This window comes from Leptinotarsa decemlineata, unplaced genomic scaffold (genome assembly GCF_025532065.1).
Source record: "Leptinotarsa decemlineata unplaced genomic scaffold, Ldec_3_MD MMD2_tig00026340_RagTag_RagTag, whole genome shotgun sequence".
In the NCBI taxonomy this organism is placed as follows: Eukaryota; Metazoa; Arthropoda; class Insecta; order Coleoptera; family Chrysomelidae; genus Leptinotarsa; species Leptinotarsa decemlineata.
This window is the reverse complement of record NW_027412694.1, coordinates 8330187-8346003: the sequence shown is the minus strand read 5'-3', so window position 1 is coordinate 8346003 and position 15817 is coordinate 8330187. Positions and strand designations below refer to the sequence as shown.

General features: G+C 36.7%; 1 protein-coding gene across 2 annotated transcripts in view; it reads left to right on the top strand.

Moving 5' to 3' along the window:
- LOC111512305 (uncharacterized) overlaps positions 1-15817 on the top strand; it is a 105215-nt gene that overhangs the window by 60603 nt on the left and 28795 nt on the right. For both annotated transcript variants that reach the window (XM_074183588.1, XM_074183587.1), the window contains exons 10-12: positions 9064-9357; positions 10407-10808; positions 13437-13680. In XM_074183588.1, the coding sequence (XP_074039689.1) occupies positions 9064-9357; positions 10407-10808; positions 13437-13680 (940 nt within the window). The remainder of the gene's footprint in view (positions 1-9063; positions 9358-10406; positions 10809-13436; positions 13681-15817) is intronic.

Genomic DNA, 15817 nt, shown 5'->3' with positions numbered 1-15817 from the left:
ACTTCGATGCTCAATTCGTTTAATTTTCGGACGGTGATTAAATAAAACCTGCGAATGGGCGTTGCCGTGGAGTAAGATCGGACCTCTTCTGTTGACCAGTACTGGCTGCTGGTGACGCAATTTTCGGTAAATTCTGTCGATTTTCTCACCTACACCATACAGTAACCATGTTTTTTTTTGTTGGTTTCCGCCTTTTAAAGGTGCCTGGATAGCTCATCAGTCTCCAACCACTATCCTGAACGTCTCCTGTTGTCGTAGAGGATCCATTTCTTATCACACGTGACGATCCGATTAAAAAAATCGTTTTGGTTGCGCAAACGCAAAGAAGAACATATTTCGAAATGTAATATATTTTGTCCACCTTTTAAATCATGTAGCATCCACTTTTGAAGCTTATTGACTTTTCCAATCAGTTTTGAGCCATCAAAAACCGCATAGGAGCTAACGATCGCCATCCCACGCACCGTTTGTGATGGATCAGTCTCCACCAGGGGCCTCAAATCGTCGTCCTAGATTACTGTAGCTTCAAAGCTACAGTAAAATCTGATACCGAAATTGTCAAGCACGGAGTACCTCAGGGATTCGTACTTGGTCCCCTTCTATTTATTATATACATAAATGATCTTCCTACATATATTGATACAGCAGATGTTTTTTTATATGCCGATGATGCAACTTTTGTCATAAGTAACCAACAAGTGGGGAAACTAGATCAGTTGTCATGTGAAACACTGGCAAAATGCGAAACATACTTGTTCTATGCTTGAACGCAAATAAGACTTAGGAAATAACCAATGCAAATAGATCCCAAATGTCTGACGGTTACAAAGAGGTGTGTCTATGGGATTCCACCTTGACAACCAATTAAATTGGAATGGACATACGACATCATTATGTAAAAAGCTTTCAAGATGTCGCTACGCATTGAGAGGACTAAGGAGTTTAGTTTCGAACGACGTGCTGAAAACTGCATATTTTGGCATGGCTCATTGCCACATAAACTATGGAATACTGATATGGGGTGCTTCCTCACATGTAAGTGAAGTATTCATTATCCAAAAAAAGATAATGAGAGATTTAGAAAAAGTTGATTCCAGAACCCATGCTAAACCAGTCTTCATAAAATGGGTCATACTTACATTACCTTCCATGTATATACTAGAAGCAGTATTGTTTGTGCATAAAAATAAAAATAAATATAATAGTGGCTCCAGAATTCACAATTATGATACAAAACACAAAGATATCATCAGGCTACCGAAGATGCATTATCAAAACACAGCCAAACAAACGGAATTTCTTCCCATAAAAATATATAACACTTTGCCTAGTGAGTGGAAAAACCTTCATATCAAAGAATTGACGTTCAAAGTAAAAAATTCACTTGTCAACCAAGGCTTCTATAAGATTGATAAGGTATTCAATTGTCAGTGGACCTAATATATGTACCAAAATGTTTCTGTATGTGTGGGTATGTGTATATATATTATGTGTATTTATATTGTGAGTCATAACTATTGTGAGATTTTTTTATGTACTCTATGTGTATTCTTTATACTTTCAGTATGACGTACCTAAGCAAATTTTGTTATTGCAGATATTTTCGAATGTAACAGAAATTGTAATTTGAGGTCAATAAAATTTCTTCCTTACTTTCTTTCATCTTAAAGTTATTAATAGTATCATTGTGATATGCCCGTTGATTTTTCGGTCTGTTTCGGAAGTGCTTCGATTCAATTTGAATTCGTAGAAAAAAAAATAATGGTTTAAAAAACTGAAAAAAGCACGCTTTCATAGCAACACAAAACACAAACTGAAAAATAAATAATAATTCGAAAGTAATTTAAGATTTTGTTCAACATCAATGGCTTGGTCCTATGGCTTGATGTAAGTAATGACTTTTAATATACAACAATAGACAACAATATACAACAATAGACAACAATATACAACAAAAAATGTATTTTGTTGTAAAAAGGCGTGGGGTGCTAGATATCCATTGTTATAAATACTTGGTTGAGAGCTGTTTGCCAGATTGGCACCCCATAATTTTTTTGTTAATAGATTTATTCTGATTTCAGACTTATTGAAAGTCATTAGTTACATAAAGATAAAGTCATGAGACTTATTATCGATGTTGAGAGGTTCAAATTATTTTTTATTTTTCAGTTTGTAATGCTATTGAAGCTTGTTTTTAGTTTTTCAAACTACTATTTATGTTCCACTTTTCAGTTTGGCTTGCTATTTCAAGCCCATTTGTTTTTTAATTATGAAATATAAATGCAAGCACAGACATTGTGGTTGTCTCACTTGCTCTCATACAGAAACAGTGTCAGAAAATTATTTAATCCTAGCGATCCTGATCAGGATAATGAGATAAACTTATAAAATTATTGTATTATCATCAATTCTTGATAAGTGTACAACGTTTAAAATACATCTTTCCGTTTGAAGTTGGTCAAAAAAAATAACAATACCATTATACAGGGCTATTCAAATTCGTTTCCATACATGGGGATCTCGTAAACGATAAGAGATAGAGTGTCGGTTAAATTATGTCAAAGTTGCGTATTTTAAAGACCTATTCAATGATGTGAAAAATCTTATATAGCTCTTTTGGTTCTGGAGATATACAGGAAAAACTAACAAATTCCAAATTATGTTTTTGCCTATATCTTCTTTATTCGCAGACATATTGAAAATCACGTCTTCCTATATACCGTAGAGTTTTTTGAGATTTTTTTTTTATTTTTAAGTACCTATTCATATTTCTTCCATTGCTGAGAACGTTTTCTACAATGAACTTCGAATAAGAAAATCTTTTATGATTATCTGAAACATATCCAGATCAAAAATATATTATATGTGTTTCAATAAGCAGAAGAAAAAGTGGCAATAACAACACCCGAAACGAACACTATAATTGTAATGAAAATTGAAATGAAGTAATTTATATACAGAAAAAAATTAATGGCGCTATAAATGTTCGAATTGGAGTCCTTTCATTTCGAGACATTTTTGAACTCAGTTTCTCATACAATATTGTTGCATTGTTGCGAAATCGTTCAAAATCCTCAATTTCGAGTCTTTCACATTTTCTATCTCTGCCAGCGTAAATCCTATTTTTCAATGTTCCCCATAGAAAGTAGTCCAAAATAGTAAGATCTGGTGATCTTGCAGGCCATCTTATAGGCCCAATATTTGTCTCGAAATGAAAGGACATTTCGAGACAAATAATTCGAACATTTATTGCGGCATTAATTTTTTTGTTTATATAAATTGATTCATTTCAATTTTCATTACAATTATAGCGTTCGTTGGGACGTCATATCCTTTTTTGCTCATCATATAATATATTTCTCTTGAAGATATGTTTCAGATAATCATAAAAGGTTTTCTTATTTGAAGTTAACTGTAGAAAACGCTCTAAAAATGGAGAAATATGAATAGGTACCTACCTACTCAAAAATATCTTACGGTACATAGGGAGACGTGAAAGTTGCCATTGTGTTTTTATTTAAATCAGTTAACCAATTCCCAGGGCCGCAATTCACCCAATTATAATCAAATATTAAGGAAACATCCGGAAATATAAAATAACATTCAATTTCTCAGTATGAATTGAACGTCTACGATCCAAAGACTACAACAAAAAATACAGGTCTGTATTTAAAAATTCAAAGATGGGGGTGGCCCAAGTCAGATGACACCCTATATAAAAGATTCATGGACATATTCTGAGAGCAAAATGTGGACAAATTTTCAATTTGTCTGCGAATAAAGAAAATATAGGCAAAAAAATAATTTGGGATTTTTTTGTTTTTCCTGTGTATCTCCAGAACCAAAAGAGCTATATTCGATTTTTTCACATCATTGAATAGGTCTGTAAAATACGCAACTTTGCCACAATTTAACCGACACTCTATCTCTTATCGTTTACGAGATCCTCATGTACAGAAAAGAATTTGAATAGCCCTGTATAAGGTACGGATATGAAACGTTATTATTTCACTTATCTTTTTTAAATATGTTTTCATCATCAGGAAACGTGGGTCGGAAGGAGTGTTACAGTTGGGTTGTAAGGGATGATTGTTTATGTCAAATTCATTTCACGTTAGAGTTTCCAAATTTTAATTTTCCAATATTCAGCATATTATCTTTCTCAGCACGTATATGTATATTTTGAAACATTATCATGTGGTAGCTCAATAAAAAAAAATATGTTAAGAAATTTCAAATTATTGAGTTCTTCCAAGATTCTCATCGTCTTAGTTTTCTCCGAGTAGGAATGAGCTTTTTTGACATTAGAATGTGATGAGTTCTAGATATCAATTCGATTCATTCCTTCTCCAGTGAGTTCACCTCTTTTAAGTTTCGTGAAGGTTATAGGACTATTTGTCATCAAAATGATGCAAGATGGTCTCATCTACATGACTACAGACTAGTTCACTCTGTTTCCATTCAGTCGTGTTTCTCACAGCATCCTCTTCTGAGGCAGTTGCAGATTTGTCTGCCCCAAATTCAACATAGCATTCTTGTGAATTTCACTAGTTCGGACTTCCATTGTCTACTATATAAAATGATTTGAAATCCCTGAAACAAGTAAAAAAGAGTAATTAAAAAAGAATAGTTGAAAATAACAATTATATTAAGCAACGATAAACCTGAAATAAAATGATAGTGAAATAACCTACAAGTAAAAATATAATAATTGAATAAATAAAAATTAAAGAAATGAAAAAAGAAAATAATAAAGAGTAAAAAAGTAATAAAGTAAAAAAGAGTAATAAAGAGTGAAAACTATTCTTTTTTAATTACTCTTTTTTACTTGTTTCAGGGATTTCAAATCATTTTATATAGTAGACAATGGAAGTCCGAACTAGTGAAATTCATCACGAAACATTGTCAATCACCTTCAAACATAGCATTCTTGTACTCTGTCATACCCGTATGAACTTTTCTTGCACCGGGAGGCGTTAAAATACTCCTGCCGGGGTGAGAGGAACACATAAGAGTTCTCCATTTTTAGGTGTGTGTAACCGTATCGAGTCGAAGGGAAAGTCATTAACGGAACCTTCGAGGTGCTGTGTGCCCTTTCGTTGTAGAAAGTCTTGTCATAGTGATGCGGAACTTTGATTTGATCTACATATCAGGTCCAAGTTCCTGTAAAGTAATCTAACTGCATCCAAACAGCCCATCCGAATCCTTGATGTTTATCTGAAAGTGAAAGTGGAATTGTACCATGTTAAATTATAGATGCCTATTAGATTTTTTGGATCGGATCGTCACGCGTGATGAAAAGTGGATTATATACAACAAGAGGCGTTCAGAACAATGGACACCTATGAGCGACCCAGGCACTTCCCAAAGGCAAAAACTTACCAAAAAAACCCATGGTTACTGTAAGGTGGTCAGCGAATGGTGTAACTTTCTGCAACCGGACCAAACTATCAAAGCAGATTCCTATTGTGACTGAATGTACAGAAAATTGTGTCAGCATCAGCCGGCACTGGTCAATGGAAAAGGTCCGATCCTTCTCTATGGCAACGTCCGTCCGCACGTTTCACAAATTAGGTACCTTCCGAAAATTGAGCGAAATGATCGTCGAAGTTCAAATCTTTCGTCAGCCGACTATTATATTTTCAAGCACTTTGCTAAGGATCTCGTTAATGAAACAGATGTGAATCCTGTCCGGATACCAACGAGAGTACGAGAATTTATCTGGCGCCCAATGTGGGGCGCCAGATACTGAAGATCCCGTTATCTCAGGGTTTTTCATCGTTGTAGGACCAAATGGAACAGATGTGGATCCGGTCAACTTAGCTAATTTATTCGAGTGGTCAAAGGTGTTTATCAGATATGATACTAACGAGAGTAAAGAGTTTGACAGATCTATAACTATATAAATGTTAGTATCCAGAAATACTTTTCGAAAATAAAATTACATTCTCCTCTACCAACTAATTGAAAGCTACCTATATAAATGCAGGCATACCATAGAAACTTCTGGATTACTCCCAAAGACATTAAAAATAACTTTGGCTGTTTCGAAATGTAATAATTGGAAAAGAGTCAATGGCAATGACTTATTTCCCACTGCAAACGTGAGTTTTATTTGGCATAATATAAACGATATTACAAAAAAAGGGTAGATAGTGTTTTTATAGTCCTTCCAGTGGAATAATCCGGATCCACGTCGAACGTAGTTTTTTTGCCAATACTGGCCTTTCGGGTATGCAGCCAACAATACCACACGGACTGAATGCATATTGCCTATTGCTTATTAGTGATAGCATAAAATAAAATATTGAATGCAAAACCATAATGACGCTCCAACCGACAAAAGAAAGACATCTATACTACAACAAATAATTTCTGTAAATACGAACGACGTATAAAGAAAGGAGAATGGTTTCGTTACATCTTCGATGACTTTCTCACCGGTATAACCTTCGCTAATCAGGACCAGGCAAAAACGGCTTTCGTCGACTTCATCGAATCCCAGGCACGCAATTTTCATGTTGAGGAGTTGTTGATAAGTTGGCCAAAATGCACTGATTCAAACAGTACTTATTTCTATTGAATTATAATATTATTTACTGTAACCAGGAAAAGGATTTCTGATAAAAACAAAACAATCTGCACTGAGTGCAGACAAGCCCTATTAGCCTTGAACAGACAACGTATAACCTCAGGGCTAGTACAAGAGTGTCACCAAGATTTAGCCAAAGCCTCGGTAGATAATAACATTATCCTAAGGTGGGTTAAAGGGCACGACAGGAGTAAAGGTAATCGCATTGCCGACTCTTCAGCCAAGGAAGCGGCTGGACTAAGAATTTTAGGACCCAGTGCCAAAAGCCAAAAGTTACACCCATGCTCAATCCTTAAAGAGATGGGATGGAATCAAAGGATACAATATTGCCAAGATCACCTTGGGCGACCCTCGGAAGATGGCGCCGTAGAAATATCTGGCGATGATTAGGAAACCGCAATTATTTTCCTAAGTTAGGTCTTCAGAAGAAGACTATCTACACTCACTTGTTTTCAATACAACGCTGATTATTGTCAAAGTACTCCTCAACAACGACGTGTCTGGTTTGATGGTTGGAAAAAAGTTGATTTATTTGGTTGAATTCTGACAGTTTTAATAGTTGGTTGAGTTGAATGAGTCACAATAAACCTCCTAGGTTTCAGTGTGTGGTCACTAGACCCACTGACTATGGACGCATCCTAGCTACCATTATGAACTGATGAAATGTAATGTCATCCACATAAAAAGCCATATGTTCAGACAGCCTTTTTTCAGTTGGGCCGAGGTTGCATCCAAGCCCATTTCTGAGCATTATGCATAGGTGCAGAAAAGAAGAGTATTGCTAAATCATTTCAAAAACATACTTCAAAAATTTATTTGGTCTCAAACTTGATCAGGCTTTATGGTGAATCTCCTTCAAAATTAGTGGTTGAATTGATCTTAATGTTTTTGTTTTTCCATCACTGAGTATTCAACCTATTTGGGTCTGGAACAATTGAGTTTTTGAAACCCGCTAGGAAATGCCGTACTTTATCGGGTCGCTCATTTAATTGGACTCTCTGTACTAGGACTGAAGTGTTCAAGGTAACTGGTTTCGGATATAAACATTTTTCTATAGAGAATCCACCCTAGGAGTGGTCCGCAAGTTATCCACATTACGTTGGTACTCGAAATGTTCAAGTTTATTTTAAACCAGAAATCCATGCATTCTCTCCATATATACTGTTTGTCTAGGCTCATAATTTTCAGAGCTCAACTATCTTGTTTGTTAACCCGATGGGCCCAGTTGTAAAGTAATGTTCGTCCACTGCGAAACGTTTATTTATTCTCAACCATTTCGATGTTAACTTCTTACGAAGTGGTTTATTACGAGAGCAATTGAGCTTCTTTTTTGCGTTGTGCTATTATTACTATCAAAGCTTTGTGCTAAAAGTACATATCCATTTATTTATTGACAGTTTGTTAATTTAGACTTGCTAAAAATGTTTATGTCGCTTTACTGGACTTTTGGAATTCAGTTGATTTTTCACACTTTCAGATTCTTGGAAATGATATGTTGATGGTATCTTTAGGTTCCACCTAAATTATTATTACTTATGAAAGCGGTTGCTATTTTATATTTAGAAAAATAGCTTTGAGTGAATTATACCCAAACTGCCGAGAACACAATATAGTCAAGTATAGTAGCATCAACTACGCAGGTAAACATTCAGAAAACATCAAAATTATATCTTTAAATACAAAATATCAACAGCTTTCATAAGTAATAATAACTTAGGTAGAACCCTGTTTAATGTGTGTGGCTCTAGCTGCAGTATATACAGGCCAAACCGGTAATAATTTTCACATGAGGCTGCGTGAACACGTCTGTTTGAACAAAAAATCTACAATGTACGAACATCTTCAAGAATCAAAATACAAGATGAATAAAGATAATCTCAAAATCCTACACATAGGTAATAAAGGGAAGAAAATAAATTTGTTGGAAGCCATGGAAATTAACAAATCAATTAAAAACCAGAAATGTATACCCCTAAATGAGCCACTCGATTTTTGTCAGAATTCCATCGAAGCCGGTAGCATTTTTCTCACCTCGTCTAGAACAGCTGCCAACATCGTAGAACCACGAAACGTGGGCGCGCTGTTAGCCACGTCCCAATTGGTTTATGGTTACCAGTGGCGGCCTGCGTTATTTTCCTTAGGGCATGATTTACAACAGTATCATCGATGATACTTGAAAATACATATGACTCAAATGGTAGTATAAAGGGCAATGGAGGTTCAAAATTTGCTTTGAACACAATGAAGATATGGTGACAGTTTGACCGATGAGCATTGTTCCAAGAATTTGTTACTCATTGAATTTCAGAAAAAAACTTGACTTGTTCTAGTTTGCGAAGAAACAACTTGACGTCAAATATTGATATTAATTTCTCTATGAACTAATTGTAGGAATCTTGGAGAAAAATGGTTGTTTCTTTCTCATTCAGTCTGCATCTATTGTAATTCTTTTTCACTTTCATCTTTTTTAGGTAGAACCACCTCTCCCTCAGCAGCCGAAAATTACTGAGGAAATAGAATTCATGGATCTAGACTCTTTCGAGCTCACTATGGAAGAGATAGAACTTGAAGAGGTGGCGCAAGAGGAAAGTTACATAAAGTGGGGAGAAGGCGAAGAAGGTGGTGAAGAAGTTTATGCGAAGGTATTCGGAGAAGGAGAAGAAGAATATCGGTATGAAGACGAAGGTCTCGAAGATTGGTTTTATACTGCCACCAAACATTCTCAGTATTCGCTTAAAGAAGAACCGAGCAGAATTTCAGGACAGGTAAGATTTTCTTTAATTTAAGTCATCGGTTCGCCAATATATCGATGAAAGTTTGAAATATAAGTCTTGTTCACCTCAGAGAAGTATCAGAAATGAATGAAAAGTAAAACCTGTCACGCCGTGAAATTGTTAAGAGATATATTTTTAGATAACTAATGGTTAATTCAACTGAATTACATCGAAAAATCGAATTCATCGATTAGGCCCATTTCTGAATGAATGGATGCATGAACAAAATTATCGAATTTGGGACGATACATGAGATCCAAGAGCGTCCAATGTTTTTTCAAAACGTCACTGTTTGGTGTGGATTTTGGACTGGCGGCGTCATCGTTCCATATTTCTTTAAGAACGACGTTGGCCAGGCCATAACTGTCAACGGCGAGTACTATAGGTCGATGATTACCAACTTTTGCCCTGAACTGGATGATCTGGACACCAACAAAATATGGTTTCAACAGTACGGCGCTACGTACCATACAGCTCATACCACATTGAACATTCTGCACGAGAGATTCGAGGACATGGTCATATCACGTGGAGGTGATGTGAACTGGCCGAGATCTTTCGATTTGACCCCGTTAGACTTTTTCTTGGGGAGTTTTCTTGAGTCGCAGATATATGCGAATGAGCCACAAACCGCACTGGGTCTCAAAGCCAACATAACCCATGTCATCTGTAAAATTCAGACTGATTTATGCACCGGAGTCATGGAAAATTGCACGTTACGGATGCGCTCCACCCAAAGAAGCCGTGGCGGACATTTGAATGATGTTATATTTCACACATAATGGCATGAATAGGTCCTTCAAACGAATACAAATTTTTTATGATATCTCACACACACTTTGTTTTATTAAAATTCAAAGATAGAAAGCACTTGATGAAACACGCTATAGGTGATTTTGCCTATTCACCCAACAAGAAACAGTCACCTAATTGTCGTTTTTTTTTCGATTGTCATAGAAAAATTATTGTATTCGTCTGGAACTGAAGTAGTTGCGTTGCATTCATTTCATTGATATTTATATAATTAAATTCTCTTCAAGGTGAACACCGACATAACGTATTTTCCGATAAAAAGAGAAATTCTTTACCCCACCGACCTGAGAGGAAAACAACAAATGAAATACCGTCTTCAAAAATACAAATTCACTGACGAAGACTGGGAAAATTATATGCCTCCCAGTCCTCCCGATGTAACAAAATCTCAAGAGCTCAAGAAGGATACGAATTTCGTCGATTTACCCGATGATACTCAGATAATCATCGGTTCTAAGAACGTAGCCAATTATGGAAAGGAAGTTGAATTCATAGCACCCTTCGTTTGTATTATGGCTGGGGTAGTTTCAAAAAAGTACTCGATTCTATCTTGGACTCAAGATATTGTTGATTATATATTGAAGTGCGGAAATGAGTTATATGGAACGTCGAAATTCAGATATGATCAGGTAATATGAACAATTAATTTCTCCTGGAATTTATTTCAAGAATTTCAAATATTAAAAAAATAGTTTTCGTTGTGGCTCGATAACTTTTGAAATAGTTTGCTTATCAGAACTGTATTTTTGTTCAATAGTAAATTTTAAAAATATTTCCATTAACGAGCTTCAAAAGAAGTCTTGTACCACTCTACAAGCACTAACAAGCGATAGAATATCATCTGAACTGCTAGGACTACGAAGAGGAGAAATACAGCTCCTGTATCCTACACCACCTAGATGTCGGAGAGACGTATACTTACCCCGGGGTGGATCAACGCCACTCACTAGATGTAACTCACTAAAGAACTATCTCCGCGACAAGTATCATAAACTCTGACATATCTGGTCTGGTCATCATAACTATTGAGGAAGCAAGGAAGTTGCTGTTACAAATGTACTTGCCGTTCCTACCTCACTACTCCTTTGAAGTAGTGAAGTGGAATCGGGAGGAGTTGTATCAATTCGACGTAAAGACCAAAAAAATGCACCTCTACAGGAGTTTGCACCCCAAATCTTCCGTTACACGGTTCTACTCACTCCGACAATGGAGAGGCCGTGGACTTTTGAGTTTGGAGAGAATACATGAGCATTTCTTCTTAGGGCCTCTGCCCTAGCGGTTAAACCAGGTGGAGTTTTCAACTCCAGGTGAGAAAATAATCGTGCGAAAAGTGTAAGAAAAACTAATGAAATATCGATACATTCTCTTCTAGCTCCGCACACCTCAGCCAGAAAATGTTGTTTTGATTGTTGAAATCATTGATGGAATGATGCTCGTTTACTCTCGAATATCAAGGCCATGCCTGCTTGTCGCAATGAGGCAGATATCTGTGGGTACAAAAGCAGAAGGCTCATTGGTTCATCGCATCTGTTTGGGGCAAATGATTTTTGGACCCAACAGTCACTTTTCACACGTTGTAGGGATTATATGCCATTATTGTTTATTACGCCTACGTATGGTACGTGATTCTTGGACCCATTGATCTACCTCACTGCGTAGAGAGAGCTTCAGAGATAGCGTCCTAAAAACGTTGCATTTTAGGAGCTGTATGTATCAACTCGACGCAAAAAATATTACTGGAGTTTTTTTTCCCAAAACCAAATCGTTATTTTTAACACCTCGACATGTGTTTCGATCACCAAGTGATCATCTTCAAAGAGGAAGATTAAACTGCAAAAACCCTAAAAACGAAGCATCTCTTTAAGATTCTGCATCCCGCGTCTGTTTCAGTTTGTCGTCGCTCGTCAACAGGGAGGCCGTATACTTTTGAGTTTGAAGTGTCTACATGACAAAATGGTACTGGATGGACCCCTATCAAGAGTTTGGACCGCCTTCTTTGCATGATCCGCGACCATAAAAGAGCAAAGATGGGAGCATTTCTCTTTAGGGCAGCTGCCCTAGCGGCTGATGAACTCGATCTGTTTTTTGAAACTGAACTAGAGAACCATAACTCTGTCACCAACAAAATGCCCACATAATAGCCGCAGAGATCACATACTTAAATAATAAAACAAATTATAGATGAAATTAAAAGGGTATATTTTTAGGAGAGATAATTTTTTAAGAAAAAAAGGTTTTGGCTCCCTACTTCTCCATCTTGATATAAAAGAAATCTGTAAATCTTCCGAAAAAAGAAAGGAAGCAATCAATTCCGATAACCAACTTCATACACAGACACAAACTAGAAAAAGCCCTCTCGAAACAGCTATTTTCATATAAACATTGAATTACACGTAATGGAATCGAATCAGAGATCACTCACAGAATTCCTGCACAAAATAATAAATAAAAGAAGTAAAATTCCACTCACAAGGAACACTCATCCTTACTGGTAGACATCCGATTTTTCGCCGTAAGACACTTGCCTTATCGGCTCTTCAGTACCAAATACAATGTTATCTGTATTTGGATGTCTACCACTGAGGATGACAGACAGTATTTCATGTAAGTGAAATTTCACTTCTTCCATTTATCAAATTGTGTAGAAATCCTGTGAATGATATATGATTCGATTCCATTCCGAATGTTTGGAATACAAACGGAATAGAGAAAAGTGTTTTTTCGTATAATTTAGCGTACAGTATTTGTTTCTAAAGTATTTTTCTTTCATGTGATAATTTTTATATGAAAATAGCTGTTTCGAGAGGACTTTTTCTTCCAGTTTATGCCTGAAAATTATTTCTTTGGATGACCCACACATCTTTTGTCAGAAATTGATTGCTTCCTTCCTTTCTTTGGAAGATTCCCAATTTTTTTATGTTAAGATGGAGAAAGCCAAAACCTTTCTCTCCTAAGAATTATTGATATTTATTAATAAGTGTTGAATGTCAATTCTATCACACTCAGATCCTCATCCTTCTTTTTCATTCATTGATTTTGTAAATTGGATGTAATACATATTACTGAACATTGGAATACTTCTTGTTCAGTTTTTTCATTTCGAAAAGCCATTTGGAACTGTATTATAAATCTCATTTTCTGTATTTCTCAACCTATTTATTTATTAATAACTGCGAATTTCTTATCATCGCAAACCTGAATAATTCGATCTGTTTATTTATTTGACTGTGCATCTGATATTTAAAATGAACTTACAGGTCTCCACCCTGGAAATACCAAGAATAACACTGGGTACCAATAGTTTCCGGGTTCTTGTCCAATATATTTTTGACAGTTATACAAGACAGAATATATTGGAACTGGCTCTGAATAAAATACTTTTCGTAAGATCGGATATAGGTGTAATAGTGACACCCCTTTATGCATGTGCTGTTTTTTTGAAGAACCATCTCTACTACATGTATGATTGTTTCGGAAACAATGAAGTTGGACTCAGTGAAGGTGAGTGAAAACTCTGAAATCAATTGACCTTTTTGATTGTGATAGCGAACTGTATTGTTTCTTATCTTTTTTGAAACATGGTAGTCTGAGTTTATTTAACCCATTAGCGTCCAGATTAAAAAAAATTCATAATCATCTTAAATTTTACTAGATATTTTATCGAGTGTGTTTGATACAAATAAAAAATGTAACAAATAGTGGAGTGTTATGTCCACTATTTGTTACATTTTTTATTTGTATCATACACACTCGATAAAATATCTCTCTGTGTATTTATATCCTGGACCCGGATGTCATGCAGGTAGCTATAGCTGCCTACGTGGTCATGTTAGATGTAGCCTGGGAATTCTAGGTCTTCTAACTGGAACCACAAATGTGCGGTTGGCTTCTGTTGTTGACTCCGTGCGTCTATGTTGTTTCCTGCTTTCGGCAAACAAGTGTTGCCCATCTTTACACTTGGCTGCACCGCGCTGATGAGGCCAATAGCCAGAAACACGTGTCCGCGGTTTGCCCCCTTTTTGGAGTGTTATGTCCACTATTTGTTACATTATATATATATATATATATATATATATATATATATATATATATATATATAGATGGAAAAAAGGTTATTGGACAAAGCACTCATAAGAAGGTGGGCAAACCGCAGACACGTGTTTCTGCGATTTCGTGTCACGAAATTCATATACTCATTTTTCTCAACCAGAACCGATATATGAGCTGATACCATATGGTATCTGTTTCTGTAGAGTAGGGAAGGTGAGTGTAGACCCACAGCACTTAGGCCACATGTGACCCATTGAACATCTTCCCGAGGAGTTGTCCTTCTAAGTCATCGTCCATCCTGTCCTTCTCAGGAAGGTGAACAGGTCACTAGGAGACATCTCCTTTATATTAGCAGGTGTAGGCTAAGACTCGCCGAACACACACTCTCTTTGGCAACGGTGGCCTCCGCGAAGGTTTTGGAAGGTGCAGCGACATTACTGTCGTTGCGCGGCTTCTTTAACCTTCTTGGGGTTCACTCCATGGAGATGCACAAGTGAGGGAGTTTTCCTGCAAGGGCAGCCGGTTCCTTGTCTTTATTCAAGACGGAGCTCTTGGCGCCCGCCGCAGAAAATGCCCTTGCTAATGGAGGTGGAATGGGGGAGAAGGAGGGTGCACTTATATTTGCTGCCACTTCTGCCTCCTTCGCTCTTTTTATCCTTTTGGCTTCGGCGCCGCAAATGCGCTTACGCCTTGGCCTTTGTATTACATCACGAGGTGATCTGCTATGTCCAGCCTCATTCCAACCGGTAGATTGGGGTGGGCATTTCTGTTCATCCCCAGCCACCGCCTTAGATTGAGTTGAGGACTTCTGTCCAGCCTCAGGATTGATTTTGTTTTTGTTGTTTCTGTTTTTGTGTATGTTTTATTCATGTATTTTCCTATGAGTAGCAAGGGAAGAGCTGATCACCTCTGGTAGAGCCCCGCATAACAAGAGGCAGGCTGCCACTGACCTGCCACTGACCAGGAGTCCGACGACCCCGTCCGTAAGGCGACGGGGATACCATATGGTATAAGTGGGCGGTATGGAGGACCATCTGACGTTCTATAGAAAAACATGAAACAATGTTATTCATAATTCATTTATTCATTGTGAACTGAAATAAATACTAAAATAATTATTTTTTATGATATTGCGCAAACATCTGACACAGACACATTACTCTTTTTACATACAGTTCTCCCAAATGATTTGCTGTTTTCTCCAGCACATCGACGTCTATTGGAAGGTGCGACTAAATGGTCAGTATGATCATATCTTACATCCTCTAGAACTTGTCGCGAAATACTTTGTCGGCCAGGCATTTTCGGAGGATTTGCATAACTCGTAAGGTAGACCTGTTCGACTTCTCTCCTGAAATGCAACATGGTGCAGCCATTATTATTTTTTCTATTGAGGACCCAAACATTATGCATTGATACATCTAAGAGCCATGTGAAAATTGTCCAATACCACTTTTTTCATCTAATTCCTATTCTATAGTTATCTACGCCATGATTAATCAGATAAGTGCCCCCTATATTCTTGTTATACATTGCTAAACAGCATTATTCATCCAACGTACAAGCAGAACGCTACTGTTTCTTGTCC